Source organism: Odontomachus brunneus, unplaced genomic scaffold (assembly GCF_010583005.1).
Source record: "Odontomachus brunneus isolate Ranch 3 - 2012 unplaced genomic scaffold, Obru_v1 Obru_scaffold_079, whole genome shotgun sequence".
Lineage (NCBI taxonomy): Eukaryota > Metazoa > Arthropoda > Insecta > Hymenoptera > Formicidae > Odontomachus > Odontomachus brunneus.
Window position 1 is genome coordinate 1,025,385 of NW_022639529.1, and position 27,345 is coordinate 1,052,729.

Here is a 27,345-nt window from a genome sequence, read left to right on the forward strand (position 1 = left end):
CTCTCGAGATGTGCTATAAGAATATGCAATGAAAAATGGGGTGTTCCATTTAAAAAAATTAATGTGACCTTGACCTGACCTTCGCTACGCAACCCAAGGTCAAACTGATGTGATCAGTAAATACATCTTTTTAAACGCCACAACTTTTGTCCAAAACATTTTTTTGTAAAACTTATATTTTTCCTGATATTCGGGCGTCCCGGTACTTTCCAAACACCCTGTATATATAAAACTGCACATACATATGTACATATACATGCATATACAAAGGGTGCGTTCACGGAGCTCGCTATCGCGCTACCAACGCAAACGCTACCAAAGAGTGTTCGTGGAGCCAATAGCGCGATAGTGATAGTAAGCTCCATGAACAGAAGTAGCGTTGCACTACAGTTATTTAGCAACCGAAATTAAAGAGAAAGAGGCATATACCTAGCGTAGAGGTACTGTAATTCTAGCAAATTAAACGGAATGGCGCAAGAAGAAGGAAGTAGAAAAAAAAATAAATTGAAAGCTGTGGTACGTATAATGCGTGAATTAATAGAAACTTCATCTTCCTCTGAAAGTGATGAAGAAATGGAAATTATAGACAACTATGCGAAAAAACGAAAAAAGTGTCTAAAAGAGAAAATTATGTGGAGTTAACGACCAGCATTAACTGATCAGCAATTTAAGGCTCATTTCAGGTATTAAATATAAACAACGATGTACATAATTTAGTTATTTCTAGTGGTAATCTTAATAAAAATCATAATGCTTATTATATTAAAAATATATAAGTTGTTTTGAGTAAAGCATATACATACACAACACATCATAATAAATGATTTTATGTTTTAGGATATCCTGTACAATTTTTGATTATATTTTATCTATCATTGAGCTAAAATTATAATAAAGGCAATAGGAACACCAATGGTTTGTCCACGCAAGCAATTTTTGTTGGCGCTGTGGAGACTAATCACTCCAGATTCATTCAGTTATATTACATCAATATAACTGCGTTCACTAGAAAAAGTAGCTTCGTAAAGACCAGTTTCACAACCTCTTATTAACTTAATCGACAAGTAAACTGTATAACTATGATTGGTTATTTCTGGTCAATTCTGTTTAACGACAAATATATATATATATATATATATATATATATATATATATATATATATATGTCAATTTTAATCGAATAATCAGCTGATTAAATTAATCGAAGATTGTGTAATAGATTCTAAGTGCTTTATGCTATATTGCCAACAACTTTAAAATAGTCCAATTTTCTAATATTGTAATATGTGTAAAGCAGAGAGAGAGAGAGAGAGAGAGAGAGAGAGAGAGAGAGAGAGAGAGAGAAAGAGCATACAGGTATTGTACAATCTTGAATAAAGAAATTTCTAATATTTTCATTTCTGAATTTTTAGATCCATTAACGAGAGGTTTAATGTTGGCAGAAGTACATCACTGTATATAACAAAACGCGTTATAAAAGCATTAATTACACAAGTACCTCTTATCATAAAATGGCCTACAGGCGAACGAGTTGGCCAAACATGGCGTGGATTCGAAGCCATCAGTGGTTTTCCGAAAACCATTGGTGCCATTGATGGTACGCACATTAATATTCCATCACCTAAGCATAATCCTGAAGCTTATATTAATCAAAAGGGTCACCATTCTATTCAGCTGCAGGTAATGCGCTAATTTGCATAAATTGTCTATATACGTTAAATAATATATCTTAGCTGATTAGGCAGTAATAAATATTATATTACTTGGTACTTGCTTTTTTATCAAATGATTATTGTAAAATGTCTGATTGCTTCAAATACTTTTCAAGAAATTTGATTTTATTTATATTTATTCTCATGTTTATTTTTTCAGGCTGTATGTGATCATAATGCTTATTTTATTCATTGTTACGTTGGGGGGGTATGTAAGATCTGTGCACGATCAACGAATATTTCGTTTATCGGAGGTCCAATCATATTTGAGAGATATAACAAAGTTCCCAGATGATTGCAACTTACTTGGAGACTGTGCCTACAAACTTCATGACAATTTATTAGTACCATACAGAGACAACGGACGCTTAACAGAACGTGAATACAATTATAATTTCTGCCACGCATCAACGAGTCATTGAAAGAGCATTTGGGTTGCTAAAAGGAAGATTCCGAAGTCTTTTAACTACATTACCAAGGAACCAAGTAGACTTCATTCCAAAGCACATTCTCGCTTGTTACGTGTTACATAATATATGAGAGGCGATGAACTTACTATGGAAATCAACAACGAAGAAATGATCCATCAAGATGAAAATATTGAACATTATTGTGACGTTGGTAATTCTGGTATAGCGAAAAGAGATTTAATATGTGAAAGACTTCGAATGAGAAATGTGCAATAAAAACAGTTATAGCGCCTACTCAGGATCCTTAATTATGTACTATCACATTGTACAAGTAAAAAATAACTTTATTGAAATGTTTTTTACTTTCGTACATATATGTAACGCATTGTATTTCTATAATATATAATAATAATAATAAAGAAGTAAATAAGAAATAATTTTTATGTTTATATTTTTTCTAAGATTTTATCCAGCTTCTCCATTAATTTTAATTTCAATTCCATTTTTTCTTTATGTCTCTTATCTTTTCTGTCTTCTGCTATTGCATGACTTTCTACAATTGCACTTGCAAGATCAGTTTTTTTACGTTTACCTAGAAATATATATATTCATAAAACTATACTGTCCAAGGGACTTATGTTCATCATTAGAATTCGGTTAAAGTTGTTATTCGAATTTCAGCATTGTAAATATAAGTTACTACTTCAATTAATAGCAAATAGTATAAAAATTACGAGAAATGTTGCTGTCATCCACATCCGAGATACAGGAGATAGAGCTATTGGATGAGTTGCTGTTACTATTGTAAATATTTGAAATTTCGGAACCAGTAGACGACATCGTTGATATATGACTCATGTACGGTTTTGTGCCGAGAAAATTGTCCATAATCTGAAGAGAAAATAACATTAATGCTAGTATTCATAGTCTAACTTTATATTTCAAGCTTTCTTAATTTCATCTTTAGATATTGTAAGGTTTTTTTCATTACAAAGCATATAAAGATGGATTTATGAAGGCCTTAAATATAAAGTTCTATTACGAATATAGACTCCTAGTCCCTTTTTTTCAGATTAGCTCCATTTTAAGAAATATCTTACTTTTGTGTACATTGTAAGAAATGTGGGCATATTTTCTCACTTTCATATTATTTATGAAGCTATCTATAATGAGGAGCCAGGAACTTTAATAGCTTCTATTACTAGAGTTCCAACCAACAATTGGTCACGTTTTATGTCTGTAAGTTCAAAAGAAAGTAATAATATGTAATCACTCTTTTTCATCCATCCATATATTTACCTCATAATAACGCCATGTCCGTTTATTATTACCCGATTTATTATTGTGATCTTTGATTCCTTTATACGTACGCTTCATTGTATTGAATCTTGTACTGCACTGCCTGCCTGTCACTATATACCCTTTCGCTTTCATAGTTTCTGCTATTTTATCCCATACTTTTTTATGTGTAATTTTACCTACATACATGTCTTTCTCATGATGTCTAAATTCCTTTAATAGAAGCAGCTTCATGAGATCACCTGAAATCTAGATTGCAAAATAAAACATTAAAATGTATTCACGATAAAAAAACAAAAAAAACCCTATATTCTAAAATTTCCTTACTTTTACCTAATAATTCTTCACTGAAGTTTTCATCTATTTTCAGTGAAAGTGGCATGTCATCCATTTCACTATCTGTAAAAAAAATAATGCTGTATGTTAATTAAACAAAAGATCATACTATTGTATACTGTAAAAAAAGAAACTGTAAGAAAAGAAAAAAATAATACAAACCATTTATTTGATCTATATTAGGAGTACTATTTGAGGAACAACTAGGCAATGTGTGTTCAGATGTATCTAAAATAAAATAACTTATCAAAATAAAAATTGTTCATTTTTTATTAATTATTTGATATATATGCATCAATATATACATAATCACTTAATAATCAAGTCAATTTTTTGGGAACCTGGTTTTATATACATATTAAATAATTGATGTATAAATAGAACCGTAACCATTAACAATATTAATAATAATATTAATAATAATAATATTAATAAGATTCTCACCAAAACATGCAGCAGTGCTCGTGCATTTTTGACGTGCATCGTTTAACAAAGTTGTTGCAAAAGCCATATCTACAAGTAATTGTAATATTTCAGTGAAGCAGGAAGAGAAAAAAATGAATGCAAATATACGGTAAAAATTAGACACTTTAAAATTTAAAAGCAGTATTATGATTATGTTCCGTGCGGACGCTGTCATCCGCACGGACGGAGTACGGCGGGCGGCCGTGCGCCAGGCGCGTTCCGCTCGCGGGCGGATACCGTTCGCCGCTGTTTCGCGCCGTCGCCGCTATGCGGCAGCGAGCCGAGTCGGGGCCGTCGCTCGCGGTTAAATTTCGGTTCGGCGCCTATATAAGACGCTGCGGGCGACGGCTCTAAGCCTTTGATTGCCGGTGCGCATCACGGCCACTGCCTCAGCGAGGTATTCTTTGGTCTCCACGGCCTTGTTGAGTGTGCTGCACGTTGGGCTATTGCCTTTAGAGTGTCTAAGGACACGTTGGCATTGTAGTACGAGATAGGTTAGGTAACTCCACGGATCTCCACCTTCTTGATACGATCGGCGTTTACGAGAAAATTTCGCGCGTCCATTCCGGATTACCTCGAAGCCTCCACCGCAGTGGACGGCTTCCCTTCGCGATATCTCACGTCTTGTAGATATCGTGCATCAGTTCGACAGCACGCGTTAGGGTGCGTTCCGTATACCGGAGTGTTCGTCTGGACAAAATGTGACATCACACACTAAGATTGTCTCGTGAAACGGAACGATTCTCGGACGTTTTTGCGCTTGCGCATAAGTGACATGTTCCTTTATGCTTTGCTGTATGCTTACATTTTATATAATATAAGAAACATGGAATATATGCTTGTAACTGAGCCAAACGGAAATGTCATCACGAATGCATCAGGAAATATCATGGTTCAAAAAATACCTGGTAAGTGTTTTTACCTGTGCAAACATATTGTGATATAAATTGTAGGTTATGTAAAAATGTTGTTTATTCGCACACAAATTTTGAGGATGACTATAAATATTTAAAATTTCAATACTATTTTTTTATTGCAGAGAATACATTAATGTTCATTAACCCTTCCCAAGCTGCTACATTATTTCCAAACAGTGTAATTCAAGCTGATATGCAAGTTTCAGGATCTGACTGTTTTACAGATAGTGAAAAAGAAAACAATACCACAAGCAGAACTTCTTGGAATTGAAATGAAATCATAGAACAAATACGCTTATATAAGTCCTATAAACATTTATTTAAAAGTACAACAATGAAAAATGATAAAGTATGGGGCATGATAGCTCAAAAGTTACCGATGCACACAACTGAGCAAGTAAAAAACAAATTTAAATACCTGAAACAGAAATATATGGAAAAGAAAGATAACATGGGTGAAAAAAGCAGTGGAGCAGGTACGATTAAATTCGATTACTTCTTTGAAATGGACGAAATATTTAGTCAGAATCCTGATGTGCAGCCAGTGTCAACTGCATCTTCTTTACAAGAGATTCAACGCGCTTGTAAGACATCATCGGTTGAAATTGAAGAAAATTCATACAGTGACGATGAAGAGATTACAAAAAAGAAAAATGAAAAGTCAATGATAAGAAGAAGAAGTGAATTAGCAAAACAACTAAGTACATACGAAAAAAATTTTAAAGAAAGAGGCTAAAAAAGAGAAACGTCATAATGAGTTAATAGCTCGACAAGATGCAGCTCTAAAAATTTTAGAAAATATTGCAAATTCATTTGCAAACATATCAAATATTAAAAATTAATCATTTCGATAATGTTAATAATATATTTTATTTTGCTTCCTTATTTTTAAAGATTTGCTAATGACAGTTTGTTTTAATCGATTATAGTTAATAACATTTTGTTTTAAACGATTATGGATAATCGAACTTAAAAGTTTTAAAGTACTATTCTTCCATATAAAGTACTTTTTTTCCGTTATAAATTTATGTTTTCAACATGAGATTCCTAATCAGCTTATAGTTCTATTACTTCATAAGGATCATAAATTCATGTTATTTTGTATTGCAAGGTAGATCACTAAGGTATTGTAATGGAGATTGACCAAAGAAATGTAATACTTTCATTATTTTATTTTTAAAAATGTGATACTACTTTTAGACTGAAATTCATGTGATATTACTTTTATTATCTACAATTATTGCGAAATAAATAAATAAATATATTTAACGTTAAAAATATAGTTAACGTTCAAGTAGTTTGTAAGTACAATTATTTGAGTTAAGATATTTTGTGTTCAAGTAGTTTTTAAGAAAAATGATATTATCTATTATATATTGTGTAGTTTTCCAATGTGATTTTTTACGATAAATTTTCAAATGAAACTATATTTGTGAAAAAGATCGAAGATCACAGAATAGAAAAGTACAGTGAGCAGAATGTCTAAAATCGTCGCATAAGAGAACTTTAAGATATCTTCAAGAGTTCTTAAAGAAATATTTTTAAGATATTTCAAAAAGAACTCTCTGAAAGATATCTCATGCGTCAATTTTAGATATCGTGCTGTGCTGAGTAATAAACTGTAAATGGGAAAACACATTGTTAGATTGGATATAAAATAAAGCCAATGATTTATGAAATTTGTGACTTTTATTGAAACGGATACAAATATTCTGCGATTTTGTCCCGTAATGTGTAACCTTCTCTTTCCAGTTCTGGTGCGTTCGTATTGTTACAATTAGCTGCTTTATGATTAACATTGCCAGCATTATTCACTACTGCCTGAAGCCCTTCATCTATAAACATGTCTCGTATTTCTTCATTTTCTTGGTTATTTAAGCATATATTATGTAAAACGCATGCAGCAATTATTATTGGTGCTATGAAGTCTGTTCATATCAAGATATTTCAGTCGCCTGAATCTTCCAAATAAAAGGGCAAAACAACGTTCAACTACTTGGCGAGACTTGGCGTGGCAAGTATTGGGTGTACAACTTAGTTTGGTCCGTTTTCAAAAGATGGCTCTAGGTGCTATAAATGGTTGACGGCGACAGCTGATTTTTGCTGTATCGTGAAGTGTCAACATCTGTCAACCAAATATTGTTTACAAGCCTTTGAGTTTTGCACAAGTTTAATTTTTACTGCGTTGAAAATGTCGAGTTTCGTTCCAAATAAGCACCATTTGCGGGAAGTTTTGATTTTCTGTTTCAATTGGAAGAAAAGTGCAGCTGAAGCGCATCGAATGCTTGTGGAAGTTTATGGTGAATCTGCACCGTCGGATAAATCTTGCAGAGAATGGTTTCGACGATTTCAAAGTGGTGATTTTAGTGTTGAAGACAAAGAGCGTTCGGGTCAACCGAAAAAGTTTGAAGATGAAGAATTAGAAACATTACTCGATCAAGATTCGTGTCAAACGCAAAAAGAGCTCGCAAGAACATTGGAAGTTACTCAACAAGCTATTTCGAAACGACTCAAAGCCGCGGGATACATCCAAAAGCAAGGAAATTGGGTCCCATACGAATTGAAACCGAGAGATATCGAACGACGATTTTGCATGTCCGAAATGTTGCTTGAACGGTACAAAAAGAAGTCTTTTCTGCATCGAATCATTACCGGGGACGAAAAATGGATTCACTACGACAACCCGAAACGCAAAAAATCGTATGTAAAGCCCGGCCAACCGGGAACATCAACGCCGAAGCCGAATATCCATGATGCCAAGGTAATGCTCTGTATTTGGTGGGATCAGAAGGGTGTGATCCACTATGAGCTGCTAAAACTTGGTCAAACCATCAGGGGAGACTTCTACAGGCGACAATTGATCCGTTTAAAGCGAGCTATAGCCGAAAAACGTCAATATGCGACCAGACACGAGTCCATAATCTTTCACCATGACAACGCTCGGCCTCATGTTGCTTTTCCGGTTAAAAACTATTTGGAAAATAGCGGATGGGAAGTTCTGGCTCACCCGCCTTATAGCCCAGACCTTGCCCCTTCCGACTACCATTTGTTTCGATCGATGCAGAACGCTTTGACTGGGATACACTTCACTTCAGAACAGGGTATCAAAAATTGACTCGATTCATTCTTGGCTTCAAAAGATGAACGCTTCTTCCGCGACGGAATCCATAAATTGCCAGAAAGATGGGAAAAAGTAGTGTTTAGCGATGGACAATACTTTCAATGTATTAATTCATTTTATCATTCAAATAAATGCGTTTTTCAAGCAAAAAAAACGGACCGAATTAAGTTGTACACCCAATATTAAAATGTTTTTGTCTTTCTGTAACATTTCTTCTCTCAATATAGGGAGGTATGCACCATTGCAAAACGGGATATGCTTTATCCCCGATAATAAATTGGTTTTCATTAAAATAATTATTTGGATGATTTGTGAAATCTTCGTATATTGGCGAATTTCGAAAAATTCTTATGTCTGATACTCTGCTAGGATAACCTGCAAAACAATCTAGAATTGACATTTTATTATCGCATATTACTTGCAGAGTTATAGCATGAAAACATTTTCTGTTAATGTAGACATCCGAACTTGAACTTGGAGTCTTGATAGGAATATATGTTCCATCGATAGCACCAACTATGCCTTTTATCCCAGCAAGTTTGAAAAGATAATGCTATTTGTTGACGTTGTTCAATATTTGGCCAAAATATTATTTGTCGGGAAATTTCATTTAAAGCTATCACAACTCGCATAAAAATAGCAGATAGTGTAGACTTTCCTAGGTCAAAACGACTACCGACTGATCTGCAAAGTAAGAAAAATGTTAAACTACAAAATGAATATTTTGTACTTTGTATAATTTGTTTAGTTACCGAAAACTCTCTGGTGTTGCTAATAGCCATAAAAAGGCGAGTAATTGTCGTTTTGGATCTGTAGTTTGATGTCCAGCTGCTCGAGCACTTTGTAATAGAGGAGCTATACGATTTAAAAGCCATTGAAAACTTGTCACAGTTATTCTGAAGTGGCTTTGAAATTCGGAAGCGGTAGACACATCGACAACTCTTTCGATAAAATTTTCAGTGCAATGAGGCTTGGTTGCTGGATTATTGTGGTTGCGTTCGCTTCGCGTTCACAAGATCTTAGCTAATATCTTAATTGTACTCGCAGGAGGAAAAGGGTGTACTCAATAATGAGACAGGCTCAATATTTAACCCGCAAGTTTATTTATGTATAAGTGGTGGCATGTTAGTGTGTGGTTATCATCATTGCTTGGCCCCGCACCTCGGCTTCTTGTTTCGCGAAGGAAACGAGGATACTCGAGCCCGCTTGCGTGGAGAGGAGCCGTGGGCTCTAAAGACCTCCGGGCGAGCGACCTTCCGGGACGAGCGTGTTGCGGCCGGCTTCCTCAGTGACGCGTCCTGTAGACAGATCGCTGCGGTCTGCGTGGCCCTGTCGTGGATTTGCCGTTTCGGTTGTGGTGATCGTGGTCGCAACCCCTGCTCTGAGTGGCGTGGAGAAAGCGGCCGTCTTGCCCGGACGTCCCACGTTTCTAGGAGATGGAGCGGCGGCCTGGTACGCCTAACGGGCGAGAGACTAAGGAGACGGAGGCGCCATGGTCTTAGAATCTCTACGAGATATCCGCCTGGATCTCGTGCTGGAGACTGGCGAGGCCCCCACGGGTAACGGCCGTGACACGGTCTCCTTGGTCGAAGCGGCCTGTGTCGTCTTCCGTGATTTCTTCCTCGGCGATAGGGTCCTCGGTGGTCGAGTCGGTGACGGTGTCGCCGGCGCCGACGACCATGGAGAGCTCAGAGCGGAGATCCGTAGTTCCTCCTCCTCGCTATCCGTCCCGAATAGCTCCCGGCATCTTTCTCGGAGTGGTAGCCGAGCCACGTCGCTAGCCTCGTCCTGAGGCTGTCTCGTCGTGGGCTTCAGGGTGCCTGCGGAGACCCTCGCCGTGTATGAAGGTCTCTCCTTGTAGGAGGGTTAGCTACCCGTGTGCTCTGTGTTGATCTCTGGAGATCCTTTCTCAATCGAGGTCGAGAGCGGAGTCTGCTCTTCTTGCGATTTCGTCCGCTATTTATACTCTGTTTCTTTCATGGTGTTTATTATCGGTGAGCTTTAAATTTCTTCGAAAATCGCGAGGCTCGCGATTCTCCGAATTCGGTGCAGGTCCCGCGCTTCCGCGAATTCGTCGCGGGCTCGCGCTTCTTGGAAGGGCGTCGCGAGTCTCGTGGTTCCTGAAAGGATGGTGCGTAAGGTGCGCTCCGAAAACGTCCTTTTAAATAGGAGCGATGCACCTTGCGTGGAGTCTCGCTTTCTGAGACGCCACATTATTAATATGAACTTTCAACCTGTGCAAATATAATTCTATTTCTTCGTCGCTATCTTCTTCATTGCTGTCAATGTTTTGATCAAAGAATATTAATTTGTTTAAATAACTGATCACAATTAATCCAGCTGTCTTTAAGTTATCCATTAATAGGTTTTACCTAAAAATAAATAAAATTAAATTGAGATATAAAACTTAAAACATAATATATTCTTTATGTTTATATTCAAACACAAAAATGACAGAACGTAAACATAACCTACAACGCAATTCTACATATATTTGATCGTCGCGCTTTATTACACTGTGCCGTTTTGCGCATGCGAGACGTTTCTCGTCGGAGTTTCGAGCACTACGAACGGTTGTCACCCGGGCGTTCGGAAATTGTGAAACAGAACGCGGTTATGACGTCACACTTTGTTAAACGGAACGGCTTTGGATGAAAAATTGTCGTTCGGACGTTAATACGGAACGCACCCTTACTGTCGGGCTCATAACTCCTCGCGAGTCTTAGTTCCCTTCAATAACTCCTCCGCTGCCAGGGGCGCAGCTCTCACGCAAGCTACGCTAGTTATTGCTCCGCTGCCAGGGGTGCAGCTCTCACGCGAGCCATGCGCGTCACTAAGGCCTGTTCCTACAATGCGTCGGATGTCGTTTGTCGTACATTGAATGTCGGATCTGAATACGACTTGCCGTCCTACAATTGAGTTGTAAGTCGTTGCAATAAGAAATTACAATGACAAAAAAGGGAAGTAGAATATTGCTGAATGTGTTTTTAGTTTTGTTACATATTACAAAAATTAGATTACATTTAAGAAATAGACGTAAAATAACAAGAAGGTGGTGGGTAAAACCACATATTTCAAGAAACATAAGAAACTATTTTGATGCTCATTGAATATTATTTACATGTTTTCGAACGAATGATCATGAGTTTTTTAAACTTACAAGGATGTCCGCGCAACAATTTGATCACTTACATGATCTTTTAAAATGAAAGTTAAAAAAAAGAAGTAACAGAATCTTTGTCAACGGAGATACGTATTGCAGTGACTTTGAGGTTAGTTTAATCATTATATTCTGTTGCAAATATTGATATACTTTATATTTTATTGTATAAAAATAAAATTTTATCATAAATTAAAATTTATTTTTAGCTTTCTTGCTAATGGAGACAGTGTATTGACCACTTGTTCACATTTTCGGATAGGAAGATCGACTGTGTATAATATTCCTAAAGTGTGTAATGCAATATTAGTATTACAAGAAACATACAGGGTGAGTCATTTTAGTCTATGGATCCGAATATCTTCCAAATTACGGTATCTACAAATAATGGTTTAGATAAAAGTTGACCAGGACAGAGGGGGTCATTCAATTGTACCATTTGTTTTGACCTTGAGGTCAATTTTGAAGGTTACTTCAAGGTCACGATGGTTTTTTCTAATGGGACACCCTATTTTTGACTGCGGATTTCGAAAGAGCAGAAAATTTTACATCAAACTTGTCTTATGAAAAAATTGTTTTTGCGACCTTGGAAAGGTCAAAAATGAAGGTGAAATGTCTGAAAAACGATCTGGTGTACTTTTTCTGAAATGACGTGGTTTTCTGGGTAACACAAATGTGCATAATGCTTAAACAAAGTCAATGAATTGTAAAAGTGTAAATCACTTTAACTAGCTTGACCTTGAGGTCAATTTTCCTTTAGGGTGCTTGATTATCGTGAGTCCCCTTGCCTCTCACGTTGGGGTGCTTGATTATCGTGAGTCCCCTTGCCTCTCACGTCGGGGTGCTTGATTATCGTGAGTCCCCTTGCCTCTCACTGACACTGTAATTTAAATGAATTACCCACGGAGTAATTGTTCAAAATTACCTCCGTTGGCTTCGAGGCATAACTGCAATCTGTTTTGAAAACTATCCACAGTTCTAAGCAGGGTAGCTCTAGGAATGGCTGCACAAGCTCTACGAATGCGGTCCATAAAATCATCTCTTGTGGTTGGTCGTTCAGCAAAAACAACATTTTTCAAGTATCCCCATAAAAAGAAATCAGGCGACGTCAGATCTGGTGAGCAAGGAGGCCATTCAACTGGACCCCTTCGTCCAATCCATCTGTCATTGTAACTGGCATTTAAAAAGGTACGTACAATGAGTGCATAATGCGGTGCAGCACCATCTTGTTGAAGCCACATTCTTGCTCTTGTTGCTAAGTCAACATCTTCTAATAAGCCTGGTAAGTGATCTCTTAGCAACGATAAGTAACTGTGTCTATCAACGTTCTCTTCAATAAAATAAGGGCTCCGCGAGCGCGGTTGAGATTCGCCTGGAGGAGGCGGGTAGCCATTACGGCTTAGTTCCGCTCTCCTCCAGGCCGTCCCTTATCTTCCCCGCGGGAGGGGGACCCTCGTTCGGGTTTCCCGCCTCCCGCGAGGCAGCTCTTCCGGCCCCGGCCCCCCGCGGCTTTCTCTGCTCCTTAGGAGCAGCGTCCGTCGGAGGGACCGGGGTCCCAGGCAATGTAGCCCCACCCTCTGGTTTTTGAGGGGGGGGCTCCTTCTCCTTCCCGGGGGGAGGGGTGGGAGGGGTGTTGGAGGTTTTTCGCCTCCTACTCCCACTCTTTCCCCCCTTGCCCCGCTTTGCCATTTGGCACGCGGGGCCTCCCACTCTGTGGCCACAGGGCCGTCCGGCGTCACGACACATCGGGCATGTCGCCGGTGCATCGCACGCCGCGGCCCTGTGGCCGGCCGAGCCGCAGTGGTAACAGAGGCCACTGCGGTCGGCCTTACTTTTACATAGGGCCCTGACGTGGCCCCACTCCAGGCATTTGAAGCACTGGAAGGGGCGCTTCGTCAGGGCCTCGACACGGACGGAGGACCGCCCAACTTTGAGTCGCCCCCCGCCCGCAACCTTCCTTGCGGCCGAAAGGGGACACTGTATCCAGATTGTCCCCATTCGGTCCGCTCCGGGTCGTATCGCCCCGGCCTTTATTTCGCCGGGCCCCGGCGACCGCCACCGCGGAGATCACATCTTCCGCGGTGACTGAGTCGTCCAGGTCGCGGACACGGATGTCGGCCCTCTTCGAGGGACGCGCAATTTGCACGTCCCTCGTGTCGGTGAAGAGGGCCGACATTCTTTTGACCAGGGCATCCGCCCTGGCCTGCCCCTCGGGACCGGGGATCTCGAGGACCAGTGCACCTGTAGCAGTGGTATCTCAGTGGTCCTGAGATCCCCGATTCCCAACTCGCCTAAATCTATATGGCTCCTCGCCCGCCGCATAACGTCGGCGTAGCTGCCCGTGAGGCAGCTCACCGTGACGGCGGCGGTGCGAGGAGCCTTAGGGTGGGCGGGTTTACTCCCGCCTCCCTCGTCCCGTGTTTTTTTCTTGGCGCCCCCCTTGGCCGCGGCCCCCTTTTGGGGCCCCGGCTTTTGGGGGGCTGGTAGGGCGGCCCGTTTGCCCCCCCCCTTTACTCTTCTTCTCTCCCCTCCCAACCACTCGAGCCCAGGTGGTCTTGGGCTCGGTGGCGCAGGAAGGAGGGTCAGCCCCCCCCACCGGTCGCACTTTTGCGGTCTGGTTCTGGGGAGGGGGCCCGCTTCCGCCGCAGGTGCAGGCGCATCTGCAAGGGGCGGCCCTCCCACCCTCTTGGGGTAACGGGCCGCCCTCGCCACTCTTCTTTTTCTTTTTTTCCTCCGCTTGCTCTCCCCCGCTATCTCAGACTGTTTGGCCCCGGCGGGGGTAGAGGTCGCGGAGGACCCGACTGCAGGGGGGGGATTCAGGGCGCGCAGCACGGTTCCGTCCCCCCCCCCGTCTTTTGGCTCACATTATGAGGCCGCGCAGGTCGCCCCCCGGGTGTTATTCCGTGGATGACGGCCCCCATGGCCTCCATAAGGCGGAGAACTAGGGCCATTACGAGAGCCTCTAGTTCCCCGCCGCTCATTCCCGCGACCGTAGGGGGCATATTGCCGGTCGAGGGGTGGATTTGTCCCCCCCCTGCGGCCCCCTGTGGTCGCCCCCCAACGGCTCGGCGGGCCGCGGGGATTGCCCCCGTCCCCGTCGTCTCCACTGCCGTGGCCTTCTTTTTCCCCTTCTTCTTTTTCCCAGGTAGGGGTCGAGTTGCCCCTCCCGTTGCCCCATCGCGCGCCTGGAGAGCGGGAGCCCTTCCTTGGGGAAGTGTTCCCTCCCGGGTATCCTTCGCCACCTCCTCCCGACATTGTTTCCCGATTCGCTCTTCATCGGGGGTCGGGAGGAGTGGCAGGGCCGACCCGGCGCCTCCCTCCACCGTCGCCTCCTCATCACTGGAGGAGGAAGACTGGTTGAGCCGGATCACCCTCCTTTTCTTTTTTTTTCCTGTTCGGCTGGGAGGGGAGTAAGGATTCCCCTCCCCCCAGCGTCTTCCGTCCTCTTCCTCTTGCGATCGGCGGACGAGTCACGGGAATTGCGTCCCGTCCGCCGATCCACCTCCGTATTCTGTGCCGCGGGCTCGTCGATCTCCATCAATGGGATCGCCGTTGGCACGCTGGAGGGGCCGGATGCTCGGGCCCCATTCAGCTTGTTACTGAGGCGGTCGACCTCGAGCGGAAGCAGAGCGCTCTCGACCCGTAGGCGCTCCATTTCGGCCGAGGCCGCCTCCTGCTCCATCCTCGCGGCCTCGCTCTGCTCAGAGCCACCGATTATCTCAGTCCTCTGAGCGAGAGCGAGGCTGCATGCGGCCATTTTCGCCGCGGTATCCCAAAGGGCCCCCTTGTAGGCTCCTTTCAGATTCTTGGACCGCTCCGCGACCTTTTTCACCTCGTCGATGGCCTGCAGGGCCATCGACGAGACTTCAGCGGTCTGTTTTGACCGCAGGTCGCGGAGGATCCTCCCCTCCTCTTCCTGAGTACGGAGGGCCCTCTGGGACTGCGGGCGGATATTGTGGTCCCTGACCTCTTCCACGCCCACAATCGCGTCGCGCTCCTCCTTGACTCTCTTTCTATACGCGAGCGCCGCCGCCGTGTGGTCCCCTGGTTGGGATCGCACAACGGGCCGCCCTCGCCCATCCTTTTTGGCGAACCTTGGGCCAGACGCAGGGGAGACCGACCGCGCGCTGAAGTCGCCATCATCGCCACTACTCCCCGCTCCAAGGCTGCCATCTCGGTCGCTGCGAGGCCGCGTCGAAGCCGACGACGACCTCATGCGGCACCCCACACTCCCAGTGGGGTGTTTGTCCGCCACAGCTTCTTTAGTGAAGCCACTGCTGGCCTCTTCCCTCCCGGCAGAGCTGGTGGTCGGCTCAGCATTGGGCATGTTTTGCCCATCAGAGAGGGAGGCATACGCCTCTATCTCCTCCTCCTACGACGCTCTTGTTGTTTGTATTTAAATGACACTCCCCTAAAACTAATATAATATCAACAATCTCATTAGGACTATAATCAGCCATTCTGGAAAGGTAACTTGTGAATGTAATTACCTACATACCCTGTATGTATGTTTGGAATTTTTAAATTTAAGCAACTTTAAATAGTAAATTTTTCAATTATGCAGAAGTGGGTAAGAAAGAAAAGGAATAAAACTCTATTATTATAACAATAATTATAAATCTTAAATCAAACGTAATTGTTTAGTATTTTTCAATCGTTGATTATTAGCATTAGGTATCGGATACCTTACGTCCGCTTCTCCCGTAGTAGAAATGGATTTCCATTTATCCTTGATATGACCTTGATATGACCTTCAAAAGGTCAGGTCGAAAAACTAAAAAATCCCTATGCTCATGTAAAAAGTGCCATTGTTTAAGAGCCCATTGTCAAGAAACAGGTTCTGCGGTCAAAAATAGGGTTTACTGATCAAAAAATGCGTTATGAGCCTCAAACAACCTTGAAAATTGACCTCAAGGTCAAGCTAGTTAAAGTGATTTACACTTTTACAATTCATTGACTTTGTTTAAGCATTATGCACATTTGTGTTACCCAGAAAACCACGTCATTTCAGAAAAAGTACACCAGATCGTTTTTCAGACATTTCACCTTCATTTTTGACCTTTCCAAGGTCGCAAAAACAATTTTTTCATAAGACAAGTTTGATGTAAAATTTTCCGCTCTTTCGAAATCCGCAGTCAAAAATAGGGTGTCCCATTAGAAAAAACCATCGTGACCTTGAAGTAACCTTCAAAATTGACCTCAAGGTCAAAACCAATGGTACAATTGAATGACCCCCTCTGTCCTGGTCAACTTTTATCTAAACCATTTTTTTGTAGATACCGTAATTTGGAAGATATTCGGATCCATAGACTAAAATGACTCACCTTGTATATTCGACGTCTACAAGAAGAAAATGAATGGCTAAAAATAGCAGATGACTTCAATAATATGTAGGATTTCCCAAATTGTATCGGGGCAATTGATAGCAAGCGATTTTCAAAGTTTCGGAAATGTTTTTCCATACATTCTTTTTTCCCTAGTATTTTTTAAATCTACATTTGAGGAACGCCGGCGGTTTCCCGCCAACCCCACTATGTGTGAAAGCCACACACACACCTCATAAAAAAGAAATAAGAAATAAGCTCAATATTGGCGCACCGCATCTCTGTCTCGATAGAGAACAATCTTTATTTAGTTGCACAATAATTACGGAATATCTAACTTAACGGTAACACTTATACAAGAAAAAGAAAGAACCGTGATAGCATGACGTGGCTGTCAACGCGGACAAAGAAATTCAAGCTAAAAGAAAACAGAGCTTGCGCGATCCGATCCAATAACAACACTCTCGCGAACAAAGCCTGTGACCGACTTGAGCGTACGTATGATGACCTTGCAGGTCGATACGTGGCACAACGTTGTTCACGTGCACGAACACGTGAACAGCACTAAGAGCGCGGAATGTCGGACGCGGCGAACAGAGATAGGACGACCCTGAGGGCTTCGCATGTCCCTTCGCTGGCTTGACGATGCCAGGATACGCCCGCAACGATGTCCAGCTGACCTCAGCGAGAGGACGCTCAGCTGAGCGCAATGATGAACCGCACGTGGCAACGCGTGACGTCACGGCCGCACGAACACTGCCGGCCGGCTCGCTTGCCGAACACGTGATACGCACGTGGAAGCCGAGCTCGCTCCGCACTACCGCACTAATGATTATCGCCCGGTGTCGAACTCGCCGGCACCTGAGAGTGCACGGGAGCAAATGCACCGGTGACGAGTGCACACAGGATCCACGCACGAGCGAGATCAATTCGCGGTGGGCGCACGTGAGACTCTATGCGCGACGCGTGTGTTCCCGTGACTACTCGCTAAAAGAAAGAGACGGCACTCGCGTGATTACTACGCTTACCGCACAGTGGCGAGCACCGAGAATCGGTTACGAAAAGAACGAGCACGAGCAGAACACAATGCACCGGATGCGGCGAAAAATACGGTCGCACACGAAGCTGAGAGAATACGTGGCCGGACAGACTGAGAAGCGTACCGAAAGGTTAGGCGGCTCGGAATCGAATTGGTTACCGACTGGTTCAGCGAGCACTTACGGTGCGATCGCGAACAATTGGCGCGGCTGTAGCTTGCTGCTTGCGTCTGCTGATGCTTGGCGGCGGTTGCACATGCGTACGCCCGTGCATGTGTGTGTCGCGAAGACTGGGGCGCCACACATTACATTTAGCATATAAACAATGATTTTCGTGCACAAAATCAATAATTATTTCACCTAGATTTGTATGTTCCATGATGAAAATAAGAGGTTATATTGTGTATAATAGTCGGATGTCGGAAAAGATGAGAGTTGACCAACTCTCGTTACGATAACGACAACCGACTCCCGACAGCTTTATGCGACAGCCGACAACCGAGTACGCATGCGTCCGACGCCGACATACGACACATTGTAGAACAGGCCTAAGGACTAACTGTCGCACACAAATTGACATAACTGCATATGCATAGCATAAGATCGTATGGACCAATGAACATCGAATATTAAACATCGAACACCAATATGGCGACTTAATACTCGATGCTCATTGGTACATACGGTCTTATGCTATGCATATGCAGTTATGTCAATTTGTGTGCGATAGCCCTAAGGCTTCTCAGGACGACGTAGTCGTTGCCAGGGACGCAGCACGCACGCGAACTAAGTTCGCTTATAAGTCGACTCAAGACTTATACGGCGTCACGTACGCGACTCCACGTGAGTTATGCTCGCTTCTAAGTCCGCACTAGACTTACCCGCTGCCAAAGAGCAGCCCTCAGGCGAGCTCCACTCGCCTTTGCTTTGCTGCCAGGGCGCAGCCTCCACGCGAGCCATTAAGTCGACACGGGACTTAGTCTCCGTCGCACACGCGACAGTATTATTATCCGACAAGGGGGACTTCTCCTAGCGCGGAGATGCTTGGAAGCGGTGAACTACCGCAGGGCCACCACCTCGATTGAGACAACTCGCTCAATCCGAGTCGGCGACCCACGACACGCGGAGGCGAGTACACTCGCCTCCCTAGGAAGATCGAGAATCGCTTGCGCCCCACGTCATCTCACAGGGCCGCTGGATAGTGGACTATCGGCGACGAAGACCGCAGTCTCCACGCGACGAGGAGACATCGAGCCGCATCTACCAATACGAACCGGCTGCTCTCCTAAGGACGTTCGAAACAGATTATGATTAAAAACAGCATTATAATTGCAAACTTTTCAATATATCTATATTCGAAATAAAAGTATTAGAAAAAAGATTTTTAAAGAAACTGCTAAAAAACCAGTCAAATCCTGCAATGAATTCCCTTCAATTATCCTGAAAAGGACTATCAAAAAAAAAAAAATGCAGCAAATGGTAAACCGCTCCAGCAATTATCAAAAGGTCAGCTAAAAAAGCAGCCAACTCCTGCAATGAATTCCTATAATTCTCCTGAAAATCTACCCTGAAAATTGGATTATCAAAGGAACAAGCAGTGGAGTAGTTGTGGAGAATAATTTTTCGAATAACTTCGAAGATAAAATGAAGATAACAGTTAATGGATCATTCCATTTATTAAACTGATGTGAGAAAATTTGTGGTCAAAACCTAATAAAGTTGGTCATTGTTGGTTACCAAAGGTAAAAGGCGGTCATTGCTGGTAATTAACGGTCACTAAAGGTAAAAGTTGGTCAAGTTCTTTGATTAACTCGGCTACTGCAAATTTCTCGTGGTTTGCGGGGGACTCCAAGGTCAAAGGGGAGGGGTTACTTAAGGTCATATCTGAACGTAAAATTTTCCGCTCTTTTTATTTCTGGCGTCAAAAGTATGGAATCCCATTTGAAAAATCGAATTTAACCTTGAAGTAACCTTGAAGGTCAAGGTCTAGGTCAAGGTTAAAGTTACCATCGGATAGCCAGAGAAAAATCTTGAAACTTTTATATTTAAAATTTTTCTCTAAAATGCTCCCCCGCCGAGTTATCTTGCCGTTCCGATACTTTTGCTATACCCCTGTGTGTGTGTGTGTGTGTGTGTGTGTGTGTGTGTGTGTGTGTGTGTGTGTGTGTGTGTCATCTAAAGATGCGCAACAAAGAATTGACGCAGGAATTGAATGTACTAAGAACACAGTGCGAAAGAAACAGAAAGAACCTAGAGGAGGCCAATAGAAGGATTAAAGAAATCGAGAGAGGAGGCAGCCAGCTGAAAACAAACAGAAGAGGGAAGAGCACAGGATTGAAAACGGAGGCAGACACGAATGCCACATTGAGAAACAACGGGAGATCTGAAGGCATGGGAGAAAGTGACGGAGAGCTCGCCATAGCAGACGACCTGATGGAATGTGAACCAGCCCACGAGGAGGAAACCGGTACGCTGCTCAGACCCCCGCTTAAGGGAATCAGGGCTCCCCTGTCGGCCCTAGTGGCCACGTGCGAGTCCACGGACGAGGAGCGCACGCGCGAAAGAGAATTGTCGCGACAAATCTCCGAACTGGTCAGGACCAGACGGAACGTTAGGAAGAAGCTGAACAACAATGACGAGACTGACAAGGGGAGAAAAACGGAAGGGACAAGCCAAGAAGAGAATCACGACCCTCCCCCTGGCCAAGACAGACGAAGGCCTGAAAACCAAAGCTAAATGAGGACCGAAAATCACCTCGGTAGTCTGGCTGACCACCCCCTACCGGATAAAAGAGTATCCACCACTTCCTGCAGTGATAGGAGAGGAAAGGAAAGGGAAGGGGGAGAGGACGCCTGGACGGAGAACGAGGGGAGGAAAGAGAGAGAAAAGAAACGCGACAACGATACCTAATAATAAGGAAAGGAATGCCGAAATCCGGAACAACAGCTCCGGGAAAACGACGAACAAAAAGGCCGAAACTATATATCGGAATGGGAAGGGGAGCGGCGGGCCCGCGGCTGGGAAGCCACCCAAGCGCAGGGTCCCCAAAACGGCAGCTGTAACAATAACAGGCCGTGACACCGACTTTTCCTACAGCGACGCGCTGCGGACGGCCAGAGAAAAAATATCCCTGGCGGACTTTGGGATAGAGCAAACCAGGATCCGCAGGGCCGTCAACGGTGGCGTCCTGGTCGAGATCGGTGGGACCGAGGGGTCAATCAAAGCGGAAAGTCTGTCATCCAGACTACGCGAAGTACTTGGCTCGGATGCAGTGGTCGCCAGACCCACGATCAAGGGGGACCTGCGAGTCGTGGGGCTGGACGACTCGGTAACCGTTGACGAGGTCCGCTGCGTCCTTGCGGAAGTGGGGGGATGCACCCCGGAAGAGGTAAAAGCAGGCCCAATAAGGAAAATGTCCAATGGGCTCGGCACAGTTTGGGTCCAATGCCCACTGGTCGCGGTGATACGGCTAATCACGGTGGGCAAAATTAAAATCGATTGGACCGTGGCTAGGATTGAGGCACTGAAAGCGAGACCCTTACAATGCTACAAGTGCTGGGAATTCGGGCACGTTAGACATAGCTGTAAGTCCGTGGAAGACCGCACCAAGCTATGTTACAGGTGCGGGCAGGAAGGACACAACGCCCGGAACTGCACGGCTAGCCCGAAATGTGCCGTGTGCGAGAAGAATGGGAAGGACAGCAATCATAGGCTGGGTACAGCTCGATGCCAAGCCGTGAAGGACAGGATGAGCAGGGACCCAGATGGAGGACCGGGATAACACAAGTGGACAACACTAATGGACCTCAAGATTCTACAGTGTAATCTCAACAGGAGCTGACCTGCCTATGACTTTATGGTCCAACAGGCGAACGAACTCGGCATAGGACTGTGCCTGATTTCGGAACCTCCGACGGCTCGAGACACTCAACAGCGCCATAACAGTGGGAATGGGCTGGCCTCCATACTATGTTGGCCGGACCGAATGCCTAACGACAGAACGGGCCCACTAGTAAAGAGAGGCCGCAACTATGTGGCTGTCCGAGTCGGAGACTGGCTTTTGGTATCCTGCTACGCCTCGCCCAACATCGTGCATGGCGAATACCTAGAGTTCCTCGACGAACTGGAGGAACTCATCAGAGACAAGCGGGCTGCTGAAATGATCATCGGGGGGGATTTTAATGCCCGATCCAAAACCTGGAACCCACGGGCATCAATAGTAAAGGGCCCCTAGTCGAGGAATGGGCGGCGGAATTGGACCTGCGCCTGTTTAACAAGGGTGAGGCCCTACCTGTGTACACCCGCGGGGTTCATCCACAGTGGACCTAACATGGACGACCCCGGACGCGATTAACGCGCTAACCGGATGGATGGTCACTGACCATGAGTCACTTTCCGATCACAGATGTTAAATATCGACTCAGGATGGCAAGAACCCCGACTATGCTAATCAATGGAAGAACCAGGCGACATCTGGGATGGAACATACGGAAGTTCGACACGGAAAAATTCACTACCGCGCTGGAATGGAGCGGTCAGGAGGAACCAAGGGAGCCCAGCTCGGCAGAAATCACCGCGGAATGGCTACAGGCCAAAATTCAGGAGACTTATGACCTCGCGGCCCCCAGAACAGGTAAACGCTTCACCGAAAGACAGGAGTATTGGTGGAATGCCGAGATCGAGGGCCTGAGGAGGGAGTGCGTTGCCACTAGGAGAACCCTTACCAAGATCAATGTAAGACACGCGATACGTAGGAAGCGAAATAATCGCAATCCTGACCGCTAGGGGCAACAGTCCCCACAGAATATGCAACGAGAAAATGAGGACAGGCAGAAGAAAGAGGCCGGATTCGCATATCGGGAAGCCAGAAAAAAGATGCACACTGAGATTAAAAGGGCAAAGAGCATGGCATGGCAAGACCTTATTAAATCAGTGGAATCGGACCCATGGGGACTACCCTACTGGGTAGTCCTCAAAAAGCTTAAGAAATCGGCACCCGCGGTCACGGAGAGGTTCGAAGCGGATGTCCTTAAGCTGACGCTCAACAAATTATTCTCGACGGGTGAAATCACCGAGTTTGATGAGAAACTCTCGGTGGAGCCGTCTCAGTGGAGCCAAGGCCCGGAACTCACTCACGAAGAGGTCCACAACATAATTAAGAACAGACCCAGCATGAATACCGCGCCGGGCATGGACGGAATCAAGGCCACCATATGGAAGAAGGTACCGGCGTGCACCATCGCCACGGCAACAAGGTGTTATAATCTATGCCTGAGGCAGGGGGTCTTCCCGAAGGTGTGGAAAAAAGCCAAGCTCGTGCTCATTCCCAAGGCCTCCAAGGGAAACGACGATGGTGGAAACCACGCGGGCAGGATGAGGCCAATATGCCTTCTTAGCGAACTAGGCAAATCCTTCGAGCGTGCGTTGGTTGACCGCCTACTGCATTGGATGCAAGAAAACCCAGCTGCAGACCTCTCTGAGGACCAGTATGGGTTTAGGAGAGGGAGGACCACGTACGACGCCCTGCTGAGAGTTAAACGGGTCGTACAAAACACCACGGGCAATGGTGGTTTCGCAATAGCTGTCAGTCTGGACATCAGGAACGCCTTTAACTCGCTTCCGTGGCCTGGCATACACGCTGCGCTCGGCAAGAAAGGCTTTCCGGCATACCTGAAAAGTATCGTGGGAAACTACCTGGCCGACAGATGGATCGAATACTCAGTGGCGGGTGGCAGGGTGGGGGAGCGTCGGGTCACGGCGGGAGCTCGGCAAGGCTCCCGCAAGGCTACCGCAAAGCTCGGTGCTCGATCCGCTGCTCTGGAACCTGACTTACGTCTGGGTCTTAAGGGTACACAGAGTGGAGGAATGCTATGTCATTGCTTACGCGGACGACACGTTGATCATGGCTACAGTAGAGACCGTGGAACTGGCTGCGTTACGGGCCAGCCTACAGATTGCACTGGTTGCGGGCCGCATCCGGCAGCTGGGCTTAAGACTTGCAGCTGAAAAAACGGAAGCTGTGGTTTTTCATCCCCCCCCGGAAGAGGCCGACTGACTTCCCATCTGTCAGGGTGGAGGAGGAAACAATACAAGCAGGCAAAACAATGAAATAGCTGGGCGTATTTTTGGACAGCGACTGGACCTTCGTGCACCATCTGGAGTATGCCGCAAACAAGGCCATGAACATGGCTAGATCGCTCGGCCTCCTCATGCCCAACCTACGAGGGCCGCATGAGGAAAAGAGGAAACTCTACAGCGGTAGTCTTGTCGGTCGCCTTGTACGGGGCGCCGCTTTGGAGCGAGGCTGTGGCGACACCGACATCGCCGGCGGACCGGAAACGGGCCCAGCTACCGCTCATACGCATGCAGCGGTTTCTATGCCTCCGCATTATTGCAGCGTATAGGACAGTGTCCTATGAGGCGGCCACATTTCTGGCCCGGATACCCCCCCTCTACATCCTGGCGGCGATGCACCGCAGGATTCATGGGAGGTTACGGGACCTGAAGTCTCGAGGGGACTGGTCTCCGAGGGCGGAGGATGAAATAAGGCAGGGCGAACGGGCCCAAATGATAAGGCAGTGGGGCATTCATCTGGTTGGCAAAAATATGGCAGGAACCCGAGTCAGAGAGGCCATTGCCCCCATTTTCAGAGAGTGGCTTGAGCGGAAGCACGGGAGATTCGTTTTTCATCTTACCCAACTTGTGACCGGGCATGGCTGTTACAACGAGTATCTGAAACGAATCGGGAAGACAGAGACATCTATGTGTCCAAATATTACTTGGATATGTTAAGAATTTAACATTAAGTTTTGAAAGATCGTGAATGGACCATTTGGAAATGACCACGTCGAAATGACGACTAAAACCTCTTGAATTTTTAACATCATCATTTGTATAACATTTGTAAAGGTCAAGGCCATTGGAGATTGTAACTTTTATTTTCATTTTTTTAGTTAAAACGGATAAAAAATTATCGTAGATTTTACGATAATTTGAAAAAACATGTTTCCAACAAAAGTTACTTTTCTTCGACGTCATTATAGGGGATTTCCTTTGAAGAAAACGAAGGTTACCCAATTTTCGCCGAATGCAGCGCCATCTATCAGAAATAGAAAAAAAAGTTCAGACAAAAGTTACGTGCTTTTGGATGTAGAATCCGAATCTGTAATAAAAAGTAGGAGTTCCCATTTAAGATTCCAAAGTTACTCCCTGCCCCATCCCCAGCGGGGGGGGGGCGGGAGGTGGATAATATTTGTAGGATTAAATTGCGCCTTCGAAACTATTGAGGGTTTATTTGGGACATTTTTACAATGCTTATTTTGCATGTCGTACAATGCTTATTTTTCGAGATATTAGCAGTCTGAAGATAAAAAAAAACACCCTGTATATATACAGGGTGGGCCATTTTAATCTCCCCACCTGAATTTCTCGTAATCTAAGTCAGATAGAGAAAAATGGTCCAGACAAAAGTAGAAGGGGACAGAGGGGGTCACGTAATGGTACCAAGGACCTTGACCTTGAACTCGATTTTCAAGGTTATTTCAAGGTCAAAGTGATTTTTTTAAATGGGACACCTATTTTTGACCCCGGATTTGAAAAGAGCGGGAAATTTTACGTTCAAAATGATATGTTAATCAAGGTCATGGCAAGGTCGAATGAAGGTCAGGTTTGCGAATTTTGATTTCCCAATTGAATATATCGGAACCTAAGCCAAATACGTAAAATTGGTTCAGACAAATGTTAAAGGGGGCCGAGGGGGTCACCTATCTGTACTCTGATCTTGACCTTGAACTCGATTTTCAAGGTTATTTCAAGGTCATAGTGATTTTTCAAAATGGGAATCACTATTTTCGAGGGTTTCTTTAACTGTATCAACCTTACTTTTAGCGCTACCCAGAAACAACGACGTGGACGTAGTAAGTACTGTTTCCTTTGGGGTGCTGGATTAAAGTGAGTCCCCTCGCCTCTCACTATTTTAAAAATTATTAATTTAATTTCGAAGCAAATGTTCGAAGTTGCCTCCATTTGCTTGAAGGCATAAAATCAAACGTCTTTGGAAATGGCGTACGGTGTTAAGGAGAGTTTGCCTTGGAATTGCAGCGCATGCTCGACGAATGCGATCTTCAAAGTTTGCTCTTGTTGTGGGCTGTTGTTCGAAAATAATATTTTTTAAATAGCCCCATAAAAAAAAATCTGGGGATGTGAGATTGGGGAACAAGCAGGCCAATTAACCGGATCGCCTCGTACAATCCATCTCCCATAGTAATTTTCATTCAAGAAAGCCTGTACGATTCGTGCAAAATGTGGTGGTGCACCATCCTGCTGGAACCACATTCTTCGTCGCGTTTCTAAATCGACATCTTCCATCAATTCAGGTAACCGATCTCTAATTAAATGTAAATAGGTATGCCTATTAACATTTTCCTCAAAAAAATAAGGACCAAAGAAATATCCATTGACGATGCCACACCATACTATAAGGCTCCAACGTCTTTGATGAGTCACAGTCCTGTGCCAATGAGGATTCTCATCCGACCAATAATGGCAATTATGCCTATTGAGTTCTCCGTCACTTTGAAACTTAGCTTCATCAGAAAAAAGCACAAAGTTGAAAAAAACAGGATCATTCTCTATCATCTGCAAAGCCCATTGGCAAAACATAATTCGCTGTTGAAAATGATGAAACTGTAACTCTTGAACTAAAGTTAAATGATAAGCATGATATTTATGGACTTTAAGAATTCTCAAAAAGGTTCTTCTAGGTATGCCAATTTCTCTTTCAACTCGGCGACTGCTGATATGAGGATCAAGGTGAACGATTGCAAGAACAGTCAGAACACGAGCATCATTTTCGTCGTATTCGTGGCGCCTGCGATGGCGAACCATATGTCCACCACGAGCTCTTTCAGTTAATGTACTTATTGTCCTATGATCTGGGTGTCGTCTATCTGGAAAGCGTTCAGCGTAAAGTCTTGCTGCAGCACGATAATTATTATGACTTTCGCCTAACACCATTATCATATCAACAATGTCATCGGGCTGATAGTCAGCCATTTTTAGAGCTGTTCTTCACCTTAACAAATTGTAGATAATGCAATGTTAATCGAAATTTTACAAACTATAAAAAAAGAGAAGAATCGAAGAATTATTGAATCGTACTTTATGACTATGAAAAATCAAATTGATGTAACAACTAAACAAAGTATGTTTTTATGAGAGAGATATTCAAAATATTCATGAGACATGTACGTACTAAGGATTTTTAATATTCATTGTTTTTTTCGCAATCATTATGGAGTCGCCGTCTTTACTTGGATATGGGTTATGGGTTGGGTTATGGTTATTGGTCCGATTATCGTTATGGGCTCGTTTTGGATTATGGGTTGCGTTGGGTTATGGTTTAAGTTATTAGTTAGTACGATACTTACGCATGCGCAGTAATAATTATTTTTTTGAGGAAAATGTTAATAGGCATACCTATTTCTGGGTAGCGCTAAAAGTAAGGTTAATACAATTAAAGAAACCCTCGAAAATAGTGATTCCCATTTTGAAAAATCACTATGA

The 27,345-nt window shown here is 44.1% G+C and overlaps 2 protein-coding genes and 1 pseudogene across 2 annotated transcripts; 2 read left to right on the forward strand and 1 right to left on the reverse strand.

The window, feature by feature from the left end:
* Positions 1-2,539, forward strand: part of LOC116847544 — a 10,767-nt pseudogene extending 8,228 nt beyond the window's left edge.
* A 29-nt stretch (positions 2,540-2,568) lies between these two features.
* On the reverse strand, positions 2,569-3,817 carry LOC116847545. Its single transcript, XM_032822641.1, has 3 exons — positions 3,422-3,817; positions 2,857-3,013; positions 2,569-2,714 (listed from the first exon to the last, which is right to left on the reverse strand). Exons 1-3 carry the CDS (start codon positions 3,653-3,655, stop codon positions 2,569-2,571), a joined length of 537 nt encoding a protein of 178 aa, XP_032678532.1. The 5' UTR covers positions 3,656-3,817.
* A 17,820-nt stretch (positions 3,818-21,637) lies between these two features.
* Positions 21,638-22,015, forward strand: LOC116847546. Its single transcript, XM_032822642.1, has one exon. The coding sequence runs from the start codon at positions 21,638-21,640 to the stop codon at positions 22,013-22,015; it is 378 nt and encodes a 125-aa protein (XP_032678533.1).
* The last annotated feature ends 5,330 nt before the right edge of the window (positions 22,016-27,345 follow it).

What these genes read in the sequence shown, in the direction of transcription:
- LOC116847545 (XM_032822641.1), bottom strand. Translation starts at nt 3,655, where the DNA reads ATGAAGCTGCTTCTATTAAAGGAATTTAGACATCATGAGAAAGACATG. An exon ending in GGACATGGCGTTATTATGAG is followed by an intron (nt 3,014 to 3,421) that starts GTAAATATATGG and finishes TTTTCTCTTCAG; the next exon opens with ATTATGGACAATTTTCTCGG. An exon ending in GGATGACAGCAACATTTCTC is followed by an intron (nt 2,715 to 2,856) that starts GTAATTTTTATA and finishes ATATATTTCTAG; the next exon opens with GTAAACGTAAAAAAACTGAT.
- LOC116847546 (XM_032822642.1), top strand. Translation starts at nt 21,638, where the DNA reads ATGGTCCAACAGGCGAACGAACTCGGCATAGGACTGTGCCTGATTTCG.